Genomic DNA, 21,708 nt, shown 5'->3' with positions numbered 1-21,708 from the left:
AGATATGCCCTGTCGGCACTAAACATTTATAGTTTTGATAAAAACGTGGCAAAAAATTGCGAAAAGTCACTGGCGTAAAGTGTCTGGTTGCGAAACGTCGCAGTTTCGAAGAGCGACGTTGAGCCCAGCGTAGCGAGCACACCAACCAAAATCAATAAATGTGAGGGGGTCCAAACTGCCCGCGTAATTTGAAAGATGGTGGATGAGAGGGAGAGAGAGCGAGGAGGGTTGTGGAGATGTTAGTATTCTGGCAGATGGTTGTCAAGAGTATGGGTTGATTTGTTTCGGCAATGAGCTTAATTTTGAGGATAACTTCTGACTAGCGCTCGAAATGGGACAAGTTGGGACGTCCCGCGTCCCCGTCCCGCGCGTTCCGGATTGTCATAAAACGGTTGAAAATGAACGTATATTTTTGAAACTTTAGGAATCGCGTCCCCAGCTATGCCTTCAGATTCTGTGAAAGTTTCACAATTCTCCGACAAAAACTGACAGTTTTCCAAAATTCCCGGAAAAAAAGAGGGACGCCCTATTTCGAGCGCTACTTCTGACCCATGGCTCAGAGTTATCATAATATGAAACAGAGTTGCATGGAAGTGAAAATTTCTTATCCGGAAGTCGGAAGTCGGAAGTCGGAAGTGAATTTCCTTATCCGGAAGTCGGAAGTCGGAAGTCGGAAGCGATTTTCCTTATCCGGAAGTCGGAAGTCGGAAGTCGGAAGCGATTTTCCTTATCCGGAAGTCGGAAGTCGGAAGTCGGAAGTGAAAAAAACGCCCGGAAGTCGGAAGTTGGAAGTCGGAAGTCGGAATTCCATGCAACTCTGATATGAAACAACATGATATTATTGAAATGTGTATAAAAAGAAGCCCTGGTCTAGGATCCGTCAACTCGGCCACCATGGTCCGCTGGAAACCAAGGCTGTCGCACGGCCGGCCGCGGCCCGCGGCTTTTAGGGCCGCCGAGGCCGCCGAGGCCGCAGATTAACCAAATGGACTGAATTTTTGCACATCGACTAATCTTTTGGTCCCCTACAGAACCGGCTGATTTTCCATGGCTGAGAACTGAGATATAAAATCGCCCTATGGTCTTTTTGACAGCCTTGCTGGAAACAAGTACTACCGTAATACTTAAAAGGGAAAATTTTGAATTTTATTTCTCCCTTTCCAAATATTTTTTGAGTCTTTTCCTTGGCATCCCCTGTTGACACGGTAAATCTTCATCTGACATGTCCAAATATTTCCCAAAACCTCTTCTTGTCTCCAAGAAGCCATCTGCTCGGTGTTCCACCCGATGACGTGTGTGTGCGGACCGTCACTTCCCGCCAAATTCGCAATCGATAAACATTCAATTTTTTATTTTCTTTCTCCTGCAATCCGCTTTTATTGGAAATTTCAGAATGACCTCGATCAAACGGAATCCATCTTTTAAAAAGGCCATAGAAGATGCGGAGACGGCGGTGGTTTCTCAGGAAGATCTACCCGAACAGAGTACCATTCAGATTGAAACAGAAAATTCGAAGTTTGCCATTGCTGAATTGGAAAAGGTTAGTTTATTGGGGTTGTTTCGAGTGGAGGCTTATTAGCATACTTGCAAACCGGGCCGAAACGGGCCGACACGGGCCGGCGCGTAACTCAACTCTGTGAGCTTAAAAATATACATAAATGTTGATATCGGCGAGTTTTATGTCCGTGACCTACTCCGGGCCGGATGGCTATTCATTATTGTGCCGCGGGCCGGGCTAGAATGGCATTTTCGACCATTTTCGCGTTTTTTGGCACTTCTTCCCGGCCCGCGGCACATTAACGAATAGCCATCCGGCCCGGAGTAGGTCACGGACATAGAACTCGCCGAGATCAACATTTTGGTATATTTTTCAGCCCATAATATCGAGTTTGAAGCGAGTTACGCGCCGGCCCGGTTTCAAGTATGCTTATTAGTCTATCGAGGTCTTTTAAAGGTACTGTACCGGTGAATCCGAAATTTTTAGATTTTTCAGGACAACACTACAGTTCAAGTACCAACAAAGTGTCGGAAATGCGGGAAGTGCCAGTATGCAAGATGTGAATGGGTATGTTGTTTCCAGAAATTATCAAGTGCGCTCTATTGTAAAAGTTATTGTGACACGTAGTTGGCTGCGTAGCAACTCAACTTGGCACCCTGCAACTTGGGGTAGCATGCTCTGACTTTGCTCCTGTTTTGGAAGAAAAGATGATCTGAAAAGATTTCCAGAATCCCTGAATCCCATTTAAATGTGACTCAATTTTCAGGAACACTTTCACGAGGAGCGTCTTCAACGATGTCTCCTGGCTCATGAAGTAATCGACGAAATATTGACAAGATTGGAGCGTGTTACGTTGAAACATAGAGGAATACGTTTGCCGCAGGAACTAATGAGAAAGAAGTTGGAAGTTCACAGTACTCAAGAACTGAAAATTATATACGAAGAGATGAGGCAGAAGGTTTTAAAACTTTTGCATGAGGAGCAGGTGTTGGAGCGATTGGGAGTTCGTGATATTCATCCGATGGCTGAATTTATGAAATCATTAATGCAAGACTTTAAAATGTGGATTTTGAACAAAAGAACACAGTTCAGGAGACGGTTTTCGAAGAAGGAAGCTAGGAGAGACGACAAATGAATTCTGAGACAACGATTGCATCCTTTTTCAGCAACTGCGCCCCACTGAACATTATTTCTTCAAATTTCATGATCTTTCCATAATTAACAACAACGATTAGAGCAACCGTGCTCAACCGAACATATTTCCCTTTTCGAATTTTATAAACTTTCCAGAAATTTTACCAAAAACTTGTCATTAAATCAATCCAATTATTTTCATTGATTTCAGTTCCAGAACTAATAAACACATTGACAACACGGCTAATTGTGTTCGAAAATTTGATTTTGATATATAAGAGTCCAGAATTTCGCGTTAACATCCTACCGTAATCCTCCAGTTCTATTTCGGGAAGTTCTGCATAGGACGGAGAGAGTCGCCAGTTCCGCCATGATGCTCTTCCGCTTAATCCGAAGAGCGTTCGTTACAGGGTTGTCGGAAATGTCTCAATTCTGCGTTTCGCGTGAGGCGCTGCGGTCTCGTCGCGTGCATTTCTTACTGAAAGTCTGTTTACCGAACGGGTACCGTGTGCCACCGTAACCCCGATATTTGCGTTAAACAGTTGACTCCCTCAGATCGAAGGCACTCTGTGCTTCGTCGTCTTCACGTCTTCCTTCCACTGACAAACGCCTCCTTGCCTTGGCCTCCCCTCGCCGTGTGCCACACCCCTCCGCTCGTTTCCATAGCAACGAGACGGAAATGAAAGCGAGAAGGAGAATAGCCAGTATCAGTCGCCATTATACCCCTCAGTTGTTACTGGAGGCATGTTCGAGAAAGTGAAGGAAGTGGCTCTGCCGCAAGGCACTGTCTCACCATGGCCATCGAATTTGGCAGTGTGTTGGCTTGACACCCGGAACATCACCTATGTGGCTGTTATTCAATCGAACAATGTGAGTTTGCTTTTTTTATGAAAAATTGGTTTTCAAGCACAAAACAAACTTTTTAGGCGACTAGAGAGATCTGACTTCATATTTTCAAAAGTTTCAGACACTAGACTTTTTGAATCCAGTGATTTAAACAAATTTAGTGACAAAACTTCATGGTGTCAAAATATCAAAGCTTCCAAATGTCTCGAATTCCCAATGTCTGGTTTCAAAACATTTTGGACCCAAGACTCTGCTAGTTTAGAAGATTCTAGAAGATCAATATTTGAATTTCCTTTTTTTCCCACGCCGCGGTCGAGTAAACTCAACTCTAGGAGGCACCTGCTACCACTAATGATATAGCTGCCGCATGATCGAGTCGCATGATTAGTAGAGCTCTCTGGTGAAGCGAATTCTGATTATTTTTCACAAATGACATGTTTTGAATTACAATAGAGGTATCTAGCACATTTCTTTGAAGAAGGGCCAACTGTGTCTTCTCTAATAGACCAGGACCAAAGCAAGGTACTTTGAAATCCGGGAACAGAGTAGAGGATCCGCATCTAGGCAGCTAGTGCTGGTCCAGTGGGTTAAACGATAAACTCGGCTCCCACAACAAGATCTGGAGTACAGGTCCATCCGGTCATTTCTGTTCTATTTTGGGGGACGGAACCTGAAATGTAAAATATTTCAAGCCCGTCAACATCGAGTATCATTTTATTATTTCGACACAAGACTTCTATGTTTTGATCCATTTAGAGTAAAGCGAGAGAGGTTATGTGTGCCTCAACTAACGGAAATTTCCCTATTTCCGTTTTTACCGCAGGTTATCGGAGAGCGTGTGTATGTACTTTGAAAACCTGATAATGGCAAAGGTTTTGAGATTTTCCAAGCATGTCAGGGGTACAAACAAAGATTTTCACATTAACACTAGAGAAATATTTTCAGATCCACGTCGGCAACTGGGATAACAAGGCTGAGACAGAAGTCAGTTGGGATACTATCTCCACTTCGGAGCCGTCGACTCCAAATGAGAAAGTGATCGATGTGACTACGGTAATACATATAATTTGATTATAATTGACAAGACCCTGACAATTTTTAGGTCGGCTTGGTCCACCCGAACGCCCGGAACTTTCCAGTCGTAATCGTCGGCTCAGCACGTTTTATAAACGTATACGACGTGAAGAAGGTGAGCAATAAGCCACTGTTCTCTATCACACTTGCTTCGGCACTCCGTGACCACGTGACGGCTGTCGGAAGGGATGTCGGACCATACTGTAGGGGAATTTCGTGTAATGACAACTCGATTCTAGTTGGTAAGTGGCTACAGTACACATTTGACCAAAGAATATCTCCTTACAACCGCGCTCTATCGAAACCTATGAAAGTTGAGTGCGAAGTTGAAAGACTCAGAGAAAAAGATACACTTTTCAAGAAAATTTCGGTGGAGCGCAGTTGTAAAAACTGTGTCAAGCTAATACAATATTTTTCAGGTACCCACACCGGCGAGATTGTTGTCATTGTATGCAATAGCGATACCAACTTCACTGCTCGCAAGAATTTGAAGGTATTTTCTACCGAAAAAAAACTTCTTTCTTATATAGAGTGTGTTTCCAGGAGCACCGTAGTGCAATTGCAGACATTGCTACATGTCGTTACGATGAGGTTACAGCAAGCGCCGATTCGAATGGAGAGTTGATCATCTGGCAGAAGCCAGTGAAGGGCGTCGGTTCCAAAGTTCTTACGAAGTAAGGAAAAGACGAGTTGGATATGTAATATTATAGATTCTAAAAAAATGATGTGTTTTGGATTCAGAATAGAATAAGCACATGCGAAAACAGAAAACTAAATTTTTGTATTTTTCAGCTTAGATTTAGGTTCCTGTGCCACCTGTCGGTGCTAAAGGCGCATCTTATTTGTTAGAAATATTGGTCCCCTACTTAAAATGGATAATGTACCGTCGTGCTGGTATGAAAAGAACTGTAAACTGTATCAAGACCAATTTTTAGAGTGAACCGCTAATACCGTAACCCTGAGAAAATTTGTTTAAAAGTTTCGTTTGGGCATAAACATGAAATTCAAATTTTTAAACAAGTTTTAAATGTGACAACATCATCTTTTTGAGAAAACTAGAAATGTGAGTAAACAAGTGTGTTTATGAAAATAAAATATGACATTTTCGCAAGGTTTCGTATAAACAAGTGTATATACTTTTTTAGATTTCGAAAAACAGGAGTTGCTACGAAAAACTTCTAGACAATCTATTAGGAAAACTTCCAGGGGAAAAATCAGATCCAGATTTTGAGAAATGTAAATTTTCAGAGTTTTTAGGTTTTTGTTCTGACAGAAAAAAGTTTACTGAGTCGGACTGCAATTTCAACAATTTCTGAATCTCCGGGTTTTGAGATTTATGGCAGAAACGTGCCAACATCACGCCAGCCTGTGTTTCCATTTTTGAAACTAATGCCAATCGGTTCGCCAAACTCTTATTTAATGTTCGTGTTTCAAAAACGCGGCAACGTCACGCCAGACACGTTTCTCCAAATTTCAAAACCTGGTCCAACCTCATGTCAGTCTCCTTTTCGAAATTGCGCCAACGTCACGCCACTCTGTTTTTGTTTGTTTTTGAAAACGCGCCGCCGGAACGCCAGACATTTCTTGTTATTTTCATTCTTTCCAAAGCAGCCTCTTTTTCTCCATTCTCCTGGAAGCGCCAATTGAACGCCAGACTCTTCAAACAAAGGGGGTGGGTGTGGTGACGGTCAATTAGAGAAACTTGGTTTTTAAGTTTTTTCAATTTACCACTTACAATTAGTTCATACAATGATTTTTGGTCTGAAAACCCGGAAACGCAATTAAAAACTGGTTGGGAGGTGTACAAAACTGCAACTAAATCCATAACTTCCAGACAACCAATAAACGTGATCAACGTGCTCCGTAAGCAGGTGATCGTCGGTACGTTAAGAGGTCTCATCCAATACTATTCAGTGACAACCGGCGAGTTGATGTGTGAGGTAATTATAATCTTATCAAAATCAAAGACTTATTCTAACATCCCATTCAGATCGACGCCCATGCGAGACCAATCAACAGTGTCTCTGTTGCTCCGGAGAGCGCCTATGTGCTCACATCTTCTGAAGATGGAACCTTCATAGTCTCCAAGCTCCACACCCGTAAACCACATGCCTATCAAGTGGAGTACCGCTTCTCAGACGCCGATCCGTATAACATCATCATGGGAGCCCAGTTCACAAACGGACGTGGCAGTGCCATTGCGGTTGCGGCGTTCGACAGTAACTGTCTGTCAATGTACAAGATTGTCAAGAAGGCGAGTATTGCGGCTGCAGCATCGTCCACTTCTGCTTCCTAATCTCATCCAGAAATTGCCTCATTTTAATCATTCGTTCATTTATTTTTTTAACAAAGCGTTACTCTTCTTTTCTACTTGACCGTGCCTTAGAGTACCCAATCTACCAATGCTGGCGTTCCGTTAGCGCTTCTAGAAAAGAGAAGAAAAAAGAGACTGGCGTAACGTGGCACGATTTGAACAAATGACAATGGCAAGAAGTGTCTGGCGTTCCAGTGGCGCGTTTTCAAAAACTGAAAAAGGAGGCTGACATGCGGTTGGACCGTTCTTGAAATTTAGAGAAAGCAAGGCTGGCGTGACGTTGGCGCGATTCCAAATCAAGAAATAAACAATCTGGCGTAACGTTAGCGCGAACGTGGAGAAAAACAGGCTGGCGCGTCGTTGGCGTTTTATTGAAACTGGAGGAAAAGAGACTGGCGTTCTGTTGACGCGTTTTTGAAAAATGAGAAAACCGTCTGGCGTACCTTTGGTGTGTTTTAAAATCGTGGAGCAAAAATGTCTGGCGTGACGTTGGCGCGTTTTTGAAGCAGCTACAGTAACCCGATTTAAAAAATAAATAATATTTATTAAAAGCAAACAAAGGGAGAAATGACACGGGAAAGTTTGGGGGACTAGGAAATCAGAATTTGGAAAACTAGGCCATAAATTTTTTGACAAATTTTTTAGGAAGAATTTAAAAAATGAGGAATTTACATACCCGGAATGGAGGTTTTGGAGTAAAACATTGAAAATTTATATTAAAAATCGCGCTACAGTAAGAACTACAGTAAGAATTGCAAATCCGAAATTTGATCTACACGAGAAATCGGTGAGCTCTGCTGATTGGATCTTCCTCATTTTCTTCTTCTGATTCAGTTTCTCCTGGAATTCTTTATCGATTTCTTCCTCCTCCTCATCTTCAATATCCCGGACTGCAAATTTTGCAGTTGTCGTTTGCAGTTCGGTGGTTACTGTAGTCTTTGTAGTTCGTGTTGATGGTACTGTAGTCTGGGTTACTGTAGATGGGGATGGTGACGTGATGTTATTCTCTTTTTGGAAAGATATCAGTTTCTGGGAGGTTCCAGTAAATTGACAAGCTGGCATCAGGGTGTTCGTAGTGTCTTTGAGGACACGGTAGATCACCTGGAAATCAGGACATCTGGATGTACAGACAGACATAAAAAAGTTTACCTGCCACGCGGAAAACCCACAATCCTGTTTGATCGGGGAGCGGACACATCCGGAGAAGAAGTTGAGAGCGCTGAAACTAGTTTTTGGTGAAAATTTTGAAAATTACACAATTTCTAACCCCTCCGATTGTTTTTCTCACCTACAAAAACCTCTATAGCGACTTTGGACTCGAACCATACTAGTTTTGTTTTGTAGTCATCCCTGTTACCGGCTGCGCCACCTGGGCGCAAACCGTGGCGGCACCTCTGGGGTAGTGATAACCTCCACGTCAGGCTGCAGCAGCCAAGTCGTCGTTGCCGGTTAATCACCACCCTAGAGATGTCGCCGCGATCCGCGCATAGGCGGCTCAGCTGGTAACAGAGATGGCTACGAAAAAAACTTCTATGGTTCGATTCCAAATCTTGTATATAGGTTTTTGCAGGTGTGAAAACCATTCTTTGAGTTCTTCGAACCTCAAATTTTTATCGTAAACTAGTTTTTTGAAATTTTTTTCTCAAAAACCACGTACCCACACATCCTATCCACCTTCGCCGGCATCGACACTCCAGATTCCGTGTTCGCAGACTCAATTTCCTTCAATGTCTCATCGTGGCACCGCTTAACACTCGGTTTCCTGTCCAGCTCCATAAGACATTCCGCAGACTCCATAAATGCTAGAAAAACGCGTCGTAGGCGCGCCAGACAAATTTTGGAACTCACTGTTGTATCCCTCGTTACACAAGTAGCCGTAAGAAGAATCGATGAGAGAAATTGTCACGTGTCGGGGACAAGCACTACGGTAGTCACGGACGCAACTATTGAACTTGGCGATTAGTCTGAAATTTTTGAATATTTTGGTCTGTCTGTGTATCCAGAAATCCGGATGTCCAATTTCCGCGCAAAAAAACTAACCAAAATGGCCTCTGGGGACATGCCAATTTCAAGATTTATGTGTGATTTTATGACATTTTTATGGCTTTACAAGTTTTTTGCCCTTTTTCCGGATTTTTGAAACTTTGAAAACTTTGAAATAATCAATAATCACCTGCACAACTCATTGAACACACGACCGCCCATATTGGGCAATGAAAAAGCGGAGCCAAATTCTGAGCCGGATGTCCGGGAGTCCTGAAATTAGTCTCATTGGATTCAGCGTGTCGAGACGGTTTAGAAAAGTATAATCATGGCTACATTTGGAGCAGTTTGGGTCTCGACGCGAAAAGTACCGTAACCCTCGTTTCCTGCATTACGGTAGTTTTCGTGGTGAGACCCAACTTGCTCAGAACCGGGTCATGATTATACTTTTCTGAACCGTCTCGACGAGGAGAATTCATTTCTGGCATTCATTTTCTATAAAAGTCACCTCAGAAAAAGCTAGACCTACCTGATTATTCAAAACCTTTGCATAATCTGCCACCGGTTGCACACACTCTTGAATCCTTGAATTCACTGAATGGGGACAGGTGGTGGCGTGGATAAAAACCACCAGAAATGATGATAGGAGGAGGATCAGTCGGAAAATCATTTCAGCATTTCAGTTGGGGGGAAGTCAAGGGGGGGGGGGATCTGCAATAATTGGGTTACTGTAGGGTACTGTACACGGTGAAGAGGGAAAAATTCTGAGAAAAAGGACGAAAAAATGATAATAAACTAGCGATTTCAAGATTCTGGACATCGGGACACACAGACAGACATCAAGACGTCTATCTGTGCTTCCGAATGTCCAGATGTACAATTTGAAAAGTTTATGGATATCTGGACATCCAGAAACACAAACAGACAGAGAGATCAAGCAGCTCCAAGTCGCTGAAATTTCACATTTCAAAAACGCGTCAAAGGCACGCCAGACTGTCTGTGTGCTGTGTGTCCAAATTTCCAAATTTCTGTTTTGCAGACATCTGGACATCCGGACACACAGACAGACAACTATACCATTTTAAGATCTGTCCGGATGCCCGGTAGGTCTAACTTTTTCTGAAGAGATTTTTATGAAAAATGGATGTCTGGAAGAAATTCTCCTTGTCGAGACGGTTTAGAAAAGTATAATCATGCCCCGGTTCTAAGCAAGTCGGGTCTCACCACGAAAACTACCGTAGCACTCGGGTTACGGTAGTTTTCGCGTCGAGACCCAACCTGCTTCAAATGTGGTCATGATTATACTTTTCTGAACCGTCTCGACACGCTGAATCCAATGAGACTAATTTCAGGACTCCCGGACATCCGGCTCAGAATTTGGCTCCACGTTTTCCAAATGTTCACGTCTACCGTAAAGTTTAGAACATCGAGACTCATATAAAAACCAGATTTTTCTACCAAAAAAAGAGTGAGCAACATAAGAGAAAAAAGTGTCGCATAGCAGAATAATAGACCCATGGGGGACCCCCTCCCGAATGGTCCCCCCCCCCTCTTTTTCCAACAAAAAAAGGGAGATAAATATGATGAAAATAAGTGTATGGATATCCATCTTGCTCTTCTTCTTCTCCTTTTCTTCTTCTCCTTCGTGTCGCCATCTACATCTTATTCAAAACCGGGCGACACATAGAGGCGAGGAATGGAACCGCCTCTCTGTTAGCTTTGAGCTCTGAGGGGGAGAGTGAGAGAGTGTGTGAAATGGAGAGACGCAGAGAACGGGACCGTGATGTTCTCACGGTCAAGAAGAAGGTGATTTTGTCGTGATTTGTCTAGTGATTTCGGAAAATCTGGTTAGTCTTGAGGTGGCCTAGGAATCCAGAATCCAAAGTTAGGCCACCTGAGTTTGTGTGTCTGTGTGTCCGGATGTCCTAGAAAGAAGAAGGTGGCCTAGGAAACCAAAAAGTTAGGCCACCAAAATATTTTTTGGGTTTCTGGAATTTAGGATGTCTATCGGTGCTCATTTTAAAGTTAATCAAAAAATTTCAATTTTTTTCGAAATTTTAGTGAAAAATGCCTAACTTTGACTATTTATCCTGGTTTTGTATGACGTACCACTAATACGAATTTATATTTATCATGTAGATCAAACCTAAATCTACATTTTTGTAGTTGACAACTTTTTTGTACAAACACTCCCTAGAGTGTTATGGCCGGTTGAAGATAGGTTACCTTGAGGTGTGTCGCATTCAGGGCATGCATATTTCAACTGGCTATAACTACTCGGGGAGCGCTCGTACAAAAAAGTGATCAATCACAAAAATGGAGATCCAGATTTGATCTACATGATGACAAAAATTTGTAACGGTAGGTCAAAATCTGGAAAGGTGAGACAGTTTGAAAGATGGCAGAATTTAATTAAAAACGAAAAATCTCAATTTCCAAAAACGCGTCGAAGGCGCGCCAGTTTTTGATTCCAAGGAATCTAAGGCACTGCTAGATATAATATATATACGAAAACTAAAATTTTTCGAAAGACTTTTCCCAATTCCTGACCTCTCCCCTCGTTTTCAAAGAGATCCGTGTCCATTTTCCAATTAAAATAGACAAATGAGTGACATGTCGGTCCGTGTGTGTGTGAATTACACCTCTCAACAACCTTTTGGTCGATTAATTTGAGGGGAAAACACTTGACTTTTGATGAGTTCTCTCACGGGTGGCCTAACTTTTCCATTTTTGGTTTTCTAGGCCAGGACACATATGGGCTTATTATTATGTAATAAGTGAACTAAAAACATTTTTGTCAGAAAAAAGATTTTTCGAGAAGAAGGAGCCGCATATGTATCCTTATACCGCGCCTAATACGATTATATTTATCCGCGCAAAAAATGTATGCGCCGCGCGTTTTTTTAGGAGCGTAAGGGGTCGGATGACGAGGAGAAAAAGGAGAAGAAATATGGGCAATGTGTCTAGAAAATAAAGTTAAAATTGAAAAGGAGAAAGGGGGGATAAGCATAAGGGAGAAAACGGAACATAAGAGTGGAACAACAAGGTTTGCGGGAGAGTTCTTACTTTTAGAGTTTTTTGAAAGAGAAAACTACTTTCTGATGGAAATTTTAGGATTTTAAACTTATAAAATCGGTTTTCTCACCTGCAAAAACCTATATACAAGATTTGGAATCGAACTCGGGTTGTTGTTTTTTTTAGTAGTCATCTCTGTTACCGGTTGAGCCACCTGGGCGTAAGCTGCGGCGACAACTCAAGGATAGTGATAAAACCGGTTGGTTGCCGCAGCCTGCCGGCTAGGTTTTATCAATATCCCAGTGGCTGCGCTGCGATTTGCCCCTGGTGGCTCAACCGGTAAGAGAGATGACTATGAAAAAAACGACCAGGGTTCGATTCCAAATTTTGTATATAGGTTTTTCCTGACGAGAAAACCGGATTTCCTAATTTAAAATCCCCGATTTTCTATCTAAAACTGGTTTTTTTCAATAATTATTTTCAAAAACCCATATACACAACATCACTTTTAATTTCCCCACACAAAACCAGAATAGTCGAAAATGAAATTAATCGACACTGAATAAAAATTTGAATAGCGCATAAGCGAGGGGAGGGGGGAAAAGTGTGTGTATGTTATTAAAAGGCAATGTTTGTTGATGCATATCGCATTCAATGAAAAGAAAAGGCTCCACAGCGAGTTGGCTCCGCCCATTTATCTAGTTAGTTTGTTTTTTATTCGGAAAAAAAAGTGATTAGGAGAAAAAGTGAGTTTTCAGGATATTTGGGGTGACAAAACTAGTTTTTCTGAAAAGTTTTGAGATTTTGAACATGAAAAATTGGTTTTCTCATAAGCAAAAACCTATATAGAAGATTTGGAATTGAACTCGGGTCAGTTGTTTCATAGCCACCTCTGTTACCGGTTAAGCCACTCCGGCGCGAAACATGGCGACCACGCTCGGATTGTGATAAAACCTCGTCACCAGGTTGCAGCTGCCGAGATGACATGGTCAGTTTTATCACTGCCCTCGAGACGCCGCCACGATTCGCGCCTCGGTAGCTCAGTCGGTAACAGTGATGGCTATGAAAAAAACGACCCGAGTTCGATTCCAAAATCTGCCTATAGGTTTTTGTATGTGAGAAAACCGATTTCAAGGATCTTAGAACTCCCGGATTTCATCTAAAACCACTTTTTCCAAAAAAAGTGGTAGTTATGACAAAGTACTTGCGTTTTGAATAACAAAAAGTATAAAAGATGAAAGAAAGAAAAAAAAGTGAATAGAAAGGAAAGAAGAAACCGATTTGTGGGCGATCAACCGTCGCAAATTTGTGTTTCCTCCCCCCTCTTGTTTTAAGAAAAAGAGAAAGAAAGAGCCGTAAGAGAGAGAGTGAGAGCTAAATACCCTTCAAAAATAGAAAGGATTTAAAGGAGAAAGGGGACACGTGTCATTTGTGACAAATACGATATGACAAGTTGAGTAAAAGATGCATATCAGGGGGAGCGGGGAAATGTTAGAAACCGATTTAAGCCGATTTGAAGTGACAAGGATGATGGGTTGAGTAGATGGAGTAAGTTTTCAGTTTTTGAGAAAGATGGGAGTGTCTAGGGTGTCTTAGATCTAAAATTCTCATCTAAAGTATTAAAAAACTAAGGAAAATGGAAAATTAATCGCAAAATAGCTAGTTTGTAAAATTTTTGAAATTTATGAAAAATGACTAACTTAGATATTGCGTCACAGGACTCGGTGTAGTCCAAGTTTTTTCAAACTTAGTTTATCGAATGGAGCTATTTTAAGCATTCATTTTTGTAGTTGACAACTTTTTTGTAAGACCCCACCCTACAGAGTTATGACCGGTTGAAGTGGTGGTACCTATCTGTTAGCTGATAGCGAAGTAGCTAGTCTTCGGCAAGCCGTATCTAGCTAGGGTACGCTCGTACAAAAAAGTTGTCAACTACAAAAATGTAGATTTAGGTTTGATCTACATATTGATATAAAAATCGTTACAGTAGGGCTAAATCTGAAACCGGGACACTCATTCAAAGTTGGGCAATTTTCATCGAAAACCCAACCTATAGTTTTAAATACGTCTATGTTACCAATCTTTCAAAATTACTTTTCTGGCGTGCCTTTGACTCGTTTTTCCAAAAGTAAAGTACAACAAAGAAGCTAACCAAAAACTTAACTCCACCACACACAAATGTCATCTGTAGCCTAGACGTCCCACAGCGAAAATAGTAGTTACTGTATAATCAAGACAAAAGAGAGAGGGCAATGCATAATTAGTTGAAAGGAGAAGGAGCAGACGGGTGGACGAGTAACATAATGGCTATACATTGTGAGAGAAAGGTCAATTGCGGTAATTAGTCATATCCCAAGAAAAGAGACGCCAAGGGGGATAGGGGTAATTGAATAGAGTGAAGAAGGATGAGATTCAAGGTGAGAATTTGAGGAGATGGGGGGACATCCAGATGGGCGGACACACAGAGAGAAGACATGGCTTTACAAAACGTTGTGTCGATTTACTAGCTTATGTGTGGATTTACGAGAGTTCATGCTGACATGTGGATTTACGAAGTGGTGTTTTACGATATTTAGGTTTATGTAGATTTACGAGGAATTCTAGTGTAAATTTACGAAATAGCAAATCTGTGATTTACGGAAAATCTTTAGTGTAGGTTTAAAAGGTAAAACGTGTGGCGTAGATTTACAAAAACTTTGTGTGGATTTACGGAGAATCTCTGGTGAGGGTTTACGGGAGAAATCGTGTAGTGTAGATTTACGTATCAGAAATGGATTTACGAGCCAAGAAGTTTTGTGTCGATTTACGAAACTTTAGGTGCGTAGATTTTTGATTTACAAGTTTACGTGAACATTTACGAGATTTTAGGCGGTAGGCATGACATGTGGGTTTAGGAAGGTTGAGGGGCGTTTTGCGAAATTTTGGTTCATGTAGATTTACGAGGAATTCTAGTGAAGATTTACGGAAAAGCTTGTGTGGATCTACAAGTATTTCTAGTGTAGGTTTACGAGGGAAAACGTGTGGTGTGGATTTACGAAAACTTTGTGTGGATTTACGTAAGAATTTAATGTCGATTTACGAAATTTAGATTTTAATCCAATTACGTATCAGACGTGGGTTTAGGAGCCGAAAAATTTTGGGTCGATTTACGAAACTTTAGATGTGTAGATTTACAAAGCTATAAACTGCTACTAACGTTCGTAAACCTATATTACGTAAATCGACACAAACTTTCGTAAATCGACACAGCTCTCCAATTTTTGCAATAACCTTACGTAATTCGACATTAGCAGCATGCGTAAATCTACACGAGATTACAAAGCCCGTTGTGTAGATTTACGAGAAGAACTCAAAAAATCCAGTCACCAAAAACTAACGAATTCTAGAGTCCCTACTATAGTTCCGTTAATAAAAGGAAACATTGTAACCTGATCCCTCCTAAAAAATGGACATCAAAAAATCGTAGTGTCCACATACATCTGTGGTCAAAAGGTAGTTGTGTCTTTATACATATTAATGGGGCGGAGCTTAGAATGGTGACCTAGAAAGTTCACGGCCACCCTGTAGTCAATAGTAAATCCTTTTAGTGGAGAGGAAGCGAGGGGGGGCTCGAATAACGACCAGAATCCTAAGGAAGAGAAATTAAGAGAGTAACCAAACAGAGAGAAAGGAATATTTGGGCGGGAAGGGGTCAAATTTCATATTTTTATGAAGAATAACTTTCTTGATCTGGTTAGAAAAAGAAGATGCTTTAGTTGCATTAAAACGGGAAATTGTGAGATTTTGGGAGGTGCTGTGTCGATTTACGGGAAGACGAAAAGATTGGGAGGATTTACGGAGATGAATCTTGTGTCGATTTACGAAGAAAGCTCAGAGTGACAAAAAAGGTTGGTGTAGATTTACGAAGTTATATGTGGATTTACGGGAAGATTTTGTGAATTTACGAACACAAGTATCGAACTACAAAGTTGCTTTACGAGGAGCGTCGATTTACGAAAAAAAAGTTTTGGTGTGGATTTACGGATTTCGATGTCGATTTACGCGAGAAAACTTTTTGTGTAGATTTACGGGATGTAGTGTGGATTTACGAAGCACACGTCTCGATTCACAGAACAAGTTCAAACATATGAAAAATCGACCTTTGTGTGGATTTACAGAGTTTGGGGTCGAATTACGCGAGAAAACTTTTTGTGTAGATTTACGGGGTGTTGTGTGGATTTACAAAGCACCATAGCCACGGAACGACAAGCTTAAACATGAAAAACAGAGATTTGTGTGGATTTACGAGATGTATGTAGATTTACGAGGACCAAAGCAGAAATACGGTGCTTTTCGTGTAGATTTACTGGGCAGACTCATTGTTGTGTGGATTTACGAGGTGTACTACGTAAATCTACACAAGAGCTTCCGTAAATCTACACACCTCTCTCTGTGTCGATTTACGAAAGCTTTCTGAACCAAGACCATATAAATAAGCTATGCTACTAAAATGTCAATGTCCCCCCCCCCCCTGACAGAAAGTACAAAAAAAGGGGGGGGGGACGTAAAAGTAAAAGTGCGTCGAGCCCATGTAAAGTGACACGTGATTTATGGGGTACGGATAAGTTGAGTGAAAGAAAAAAGATGGATGGAGGGGGGGGAATGGGGATGACTTAAAAGGTGTACTAGTCGAAAGGAGTACCTGAGAGTGATGGTGATGAATGACAAGTTGTGTGGATTTACGAGGTTACTGTAGCTCTGTGTAGATTTACGGAAGAGTCTTACTGTGTGGATTTACGAGAGGATAGATTTGAAAAAAGGTCATTCCAATTGAGCACATATGAACGAATAAATGATTTATGAGGATTTTTGAATATGTATTCTCTCCTCCCCCTCATCGTTTATGAAAAATGGGGGTCCTGGTGAAAAAGAGGGGGTCTAATGTCTAATTGCTTGGAAACGGATCATTTACGCCCTCTCGTGCTTTTCGCACACCAAAAAACGGGAAAAAAATGGGAAAAAAGTGAGATAGAGAATCCGAAACCAACATAAATTTGGGTTAAAAGTGAAAAACTCGTCATAACTTTTTTCTATCCAGTTTCTGCGCTTTGAAACTAATTCCATTCGATTCAGGACGTCGAGACGCTTCGAAAGACTATAATCATGACTTAGTTTAAAAAAGATGGGTCTCGACGCGAAAATGCGGTAGCTCGGGGTACTGTAGGTACTGTAGTTTTCGTGGCGGGATACCAAAGTGAGCGGAATGGTGGCTTGTGGGTACTTTTCTGAACCAGGAAAACGAGAGGAAAATGGTGGGAATATTGGTTTTAAGGGGAGTTGAGAAGGAAAAAAAATATTGCAACAAAAAAAAATTTCGAAAAATTTTTTTTTGAAATTTTTTTTTTGTAAAATTTTGTGCTAAAGCCAAGACGTGCAGAAAACGAGCAAATGGGGTTGAACGAGAAAACGGGCGGTCTCGGAACACAAAGAGAGTATATTAGGCAATTAGTGTTCCCCTCTCCATCCATTTTCTAAAGGACGCGCGAACATACGGACGGTACAAAGTGAAGTGGTCATCATCATCTCAAAAAGGGGGACTCTGATGGTCCCCAGGGAACTCCAGACGGCGACTCATCTGTGTTCACGAAATTGATGAAATAGGAGGGAGATTTTAGAATTTAGGTACGCAGTCGGAATTGAAGGCTCCTATGTAAACACTTTGGTTAAAAGTTCAATTAGGTCGTCGGGATAAACAGATTAGAGTGCTAAGACGCTGGGGTGCCTCGGGCGCGTTTTGGGCTTGAAAAAGTGAAAATTTCAATTCGAAAAATTTCTGAAAAAAAAATTGAAAAAGAGAACGATTCGAGCACTTTTGCGAGTGATACCGATGAGCTCGGGCTCTTTGAGCTGTCAAAAATGACATATTCCTCCTCGCGACCCCACCGACCTGCCTTACTGAGAAGAATGTTTGCACAATTTGAGGAATACGTAATATTTCAATGGAAAATTGCTTGAAACTGAGGGGAATTTATGATTTTTAGCGAAAACTAGTTAAAATTTTGAGAAAATAAACATTTGGGGTCAAATGCACCAATTTTTTGGGGCGATGCACCATGTTTCGAGGAAAAATTCGCATTTTCGTAGTTTTAAAGGTTTTTATAAAGATTTTTTGTTATCATTTAATTATACACAATTATTAAATTTTATCTTCAAAAAATTTCACAAATTCCATGTGTTTTTCTATATTTTTCGCCTTTCTAACAGAAAACTCAAATTCAAACTCCCGCGCTTTTACTCCCCACCAAACGCGCTCCATTTGCACGTGTTAGAGATGAGAGACGCAGACAGCTCACTGTTTGAACGCCGTCGATTTATAGCCATTTCTCACTCATTTTCCATCGATTTTCCATCGATTTTTCTCGTTTTTTCTCGTCAAAAACTCAAAAAATCAAAGTTTTCAATTGATATATTCAATTTTCAGCCATAAAAATGACGACTCAAGAGGATCTTCAGAGTCTTATGTCGATCGTGCCGAATCTTCAGGTAAAGATAGTGAAAATGAATAGAAATCGGACCGGAAATTGTGGAAAATCGGATGAAATATAAATAAAATTGTAAAATAAAGCTAAGAAATACAAAAAATCGATAAATTCTAAGGGAAATTTCAATTTTCCGCAATTTTTTTTTCAGAGTGAAAAAATGGTGGAAATCGGTCGATTTTATTGATTTCAGGTCTAAAAAGTTACGGAAAATGCAGATTTTCAACCTAGAATTGACGAAAAGCTTGTTTTCTGGCTCAAAATGAGTCAAAACATCGATTTTCACAAAAAACCTTGAGAAAAATCGACTTATTTTGGTCCCAAAAATGATGAAAATCTCGAATTTCAGGCCCAAAATTTGACAGAGTTTTCATTTTCATGTCCAGAAATAGCGAAATTTTCATTTTTCAGCGATAATTTTTTTTGTTGGAAAAAGCGAACAAAAGCCGATGAATTTTTTCATTTTTGGCTCGAAAAAGCATACAAAATGCGATTTTTCGAGTCAGATGTGCCGAAAATCTTATTTTTCCAGAAAATCGAATTGATTTTTATATTAATTTCAAGTTTTAGGCCGATTTTGTGGAAAAATTGCTGAAAATCAACAATTTTCCCTATAAATTCTTAAATTTTCAACATCGAATGACCATATTTCTGTCATTTCCGTCATTTATTTCAAGTTTTAGGCCGATTTTCGTTGAAAAATTGCTGAAAAACATTGATTTCTTGTCAATTTCCCTCATTTTCCATATGTTTTTCTTATAAAATCTTAAATTTTCATTCCAGTTGCAAGAAGGAACTCCATACTACGAAGTATTGCTGAAAATGATCGAAGAAATCGGAAAAGATATCCGACCGACGTACACGTTCAATAAGATGACGTGCGAGAAGTTGAAGAGACACATCCAGTGTGCAAAAGTTCTCATCAAGTGTGTAATATGAAGAGATTGGGGTGGAAATATTGAAAAAATCGATTGCAACCCTGTAAAAATGCTCAGAAAGTGATGTTTGCGATACTTTAATCGAAATATTCGAGCTTTTTTCATCAAGGAACGTGCACGGAACATTTTATTCCTCTTTTTAGCGAAAATCTCATAATTTTTCTCAAAATTTCACACTTTTTCGACTGAAAAAACGCTTATAAGAGCGATTTTCGGGTCGTGGAACGAGAAAATGTTGATGTTTCTGTTGGGTTTATAGATTTTTAGGTGAAAAATCCGATTTCAGTCTATTTTCTTTATGAAAATCGTGCAAAACTCAATTTCTCACTGAATTTTTACTTTTTCCGGTTCCAAAATACTTTTTTCATGCTTTTTGAACAAAAAAACGCGAGTTCTCAGTGAAAAATCACTTCTCGACCATGTTTTCTAACAAAACCTTCCAGTTTCCAGTTACAGCGAAAAATTCGTCAATTTTCACCGTTTTCTTCTTCTTTGAAACCTGAAAATCGTGATTTTCTAGTAAAAATTGACATTTTTCTCTTTTTTTTCATGTTAAACCGCCCATAAATCAGTTTTTAGTGAATTCAGAGCGATTTTAGTGCAGAAAAAGACAATTTTCTCACTTTTTAGTCACAAGTAATTCAAAATCCGATTTCCAGTTAAAATCGGTCAAAATCCAATTTTTGAACCAGTTTTTGGCATTTTCAGCCGGAAAAACCTTGAAAATCATAATTCTTAATCCAAAATCATCCAAATTTTCCATTTTTTTCCTATTTTTCCCATCAAAAACCACCCGAAAACCATTCTTCCCAAAATAAGCTCCGCCCCCATTTCAAAGTAAAAGCAAACAGGATTAAGTTGTAATCGCTCGCTTCAAAAGACGCAATTTTTTCCAATTTCCCACTGAAAAGACTTCAAAAATCGAAAAAAAATCGCGGAAAATTTGATAAAAACCACTCGAAACGGGTGTCAAAACAAATATTTGACCATTATCCCCTCATCGATTCCCCTTTTTCCTTGCAGAGCGTGCCAACAAGAAGCCGAAAACGACAAAAAGAAGGCCGACATTGCGATCGAAGCGCAACGGATTCAGGCCGCCGCCGCCGCCAAATCAGAAGCCGCCAAGTCGACGGACGGTGCCGAGGAGACGCCAAAAAATTGATTTTTTCTCATAAATTTCAGATTTTATTCTCATTTATTCTCGAAATTCTTTTCCTGTAACATAATTCTTCTTATTTTTGATCGTTCTCTGTCTTTTTTTCACTGAAATTCGTGTATTTTCGAGCACTGAAAGTGCAAGTGCGCTCTAATGAGAATGCCTGAAAAATGGCGGATTTTTTAATTTTTTTTCGCGAAAAATCGGAGTTTTTTGAGATTTTCGGTGATTTTGACTATTTTTTCACAAAAAAATCGAGAAAATTATCAATTTTTCCCAGAATTTTCCGATTTTCACCGATTTTTCGAAATTTCTGACTTGAAAACTGCGAATTTTTGAATTGTTGGTTGTTTTGACTGTTGTTTTCGCGAAAAATCGAGTTTTTTCCAATTTTTCTTTTGTAAAATGGAAAAATTTCGGATTTTCACCGATTTTTCGAAATTTCTGACCAGAAAATTGCAATTTTGACTATTTTCCCACATAAAAATGAGTTTTCTCAGCTTTTTCCCACGGTAAATCGCCAGTTTTCCGAATTTTCTATTAATTTTCACCGAAAAATTCAAATTTTGGCGCTATACTAGTTGGAAGGGGTCACTCAAATTTTCGAATTTTTAGGCAGATTTTTGGCTGAAGGTGTGAGGCTGAAGACGTGTAAGAAACTCTTTTTTGTTACTTAACCTTTTTCTTAGGCTTAGGTTTCTTAGAAATTCGGGAAAAAATTTGACAAATACGATTAATTTGTCAATTTTTTTCCGAATTTCCAAGAAACCTAAGCCTAAGAGAATAGTGGAAAGTGGTCCCTCACAAGAATCACACTCATTGTGTAAGCTTTGTCCCTCCTTCAGCACACTGATTCGGAAAATCAAAAAAATATTAATACTAAAAATGGTTCAAAAAATCCGAGAATTATATTTTGAGAACTATTTTTCGGGAAAATTTTTTTTTGATGGAAAATTTTTTGTGTCCTAACAACTTAAAAACATCATAGAAATAATCAGCTATCATTTTTTTGTCGAAAAAAGTGAAAAAACCGCGAAAAAAAGTGACCCCTTCCAACTAGTATAGCGCCCAAATTTTTCTCAATAGAGCGCATTTTCTCCCCCATTTCCTTCATTTTTAACTAAAATTTATTCCTTTTTTCTTTCCAAACTATCCAAAAAACTCGAGTTTTCCACTCAAAATCTGTATTTTCCGCTCTAAAAAATTTTCGATTTTCGAAACGATTTTTCTCC

General features: G+C 40.0%; 4 protein-coding genes across 4 annotated transcripts; 3 read left to right on the top strand and 1 right to left on the bottom strand.

Moving 5' to 3' along the window:
• Positions 1-1,393: 1,393 nt before the first annotated feature.
• GCK72_008362 (uncharacterized protein) lies at positions 1,394-2,633 on the top strand (the record flags this gene model as incomplete). Its single annotated transcript, XM_003104881.2, has 3 exons — positions 1,394-1,540; positions 1,994-2,065; positions 2,265-2,633. The coding sequence occupies 3 exons, from the start codon at positions 1,394-1,396 to the stop codon at positions 2,631-2,633; spliced, it is 588 nt and encodes a 195-aa protein (XP_003104929.2).
• Positions 2,634-3,376: 743 nt separating this feature from the next.
• GCK72_008361 (uncharacterized protein) lies at positions 3,377-6,848 on the top strand (the record flags this gene model as incomplete). Its single annotated transcript, XM_003104858.2, has 7 exons — positions 3,377-3,502; positions 4,424-4,531; positions 4,581-4,794; positions 4,972-5,045; positions 5,096-5,226; positions 6,387-6,492; positions 6,543-6,848. 7 exons carry the CDS (start codon positions 3,377-3,379, stop codon positions 6,846-6,848), a joined length of 1,065 nt encoding a protein of 354 aa, XP_003104906.2.
• Positions 6,849-7,577: 729 nt separating this feature from the next.
• GCK72_008360 (uncharacterized protein) lies at positions 7,578-9,071 on the bottom strand (the record flags this gene model as incomplete). Its single annotated transcript, XM_053726787.1, has 5 exons — positions 7,578-7,967; positions 8,016-8,085; positions 8,524-8,668; positions 8,715-8,830; positions 9,040-9,071. 5 exons carry the CDS (start codon positions 9,069-9,071, stop codon positions 7,578-7,580), a joined length of 753 nt encoding a protein of 250 aa, XP_053586364.1.
• A 9,261-nt stretch (positions 9,072-18,332) lies between these two features.
• On the top strand, positions 18,333-20,482 carry GCK72_008359 (uncharacterized protein; the record flags this gene model as incomplete). The annotated part of the gene is made up of 3 exons (XM_003104897.2): positions 18,333-18,386; positions 19,166-19,308; positions 20,344-20,482. The coding sequence occupies 3 exons, from the start codon at positions 18,333-18,335 to the stop codon at positions 20,480-20,482; spliced, it is 336 nt and encodes a 111-aa protein (XP_003104945.2).
• Positions 20,483-21,708: the final 1,226 nt, after the last annotated feature.

This window comes from Caenorhabditis remanei, chromosome III, assembly GCF_010183535.1.
Source record: "Caenorhabditis remanei strain PX506 chromosome III, whole genome shotgun sequence".
NCBI lineage: Eukaryota > Metazoa > Nematoda > Chromadorea > Rhabditida > Rhabditidae > Caenorhabditis > Caenorhabditis remanei.
The sequence above is the reverse complement of the archived record's forward strand: the minus strand, read 5'-3'. Positions and strand labels throughout refer to the sequence as shown.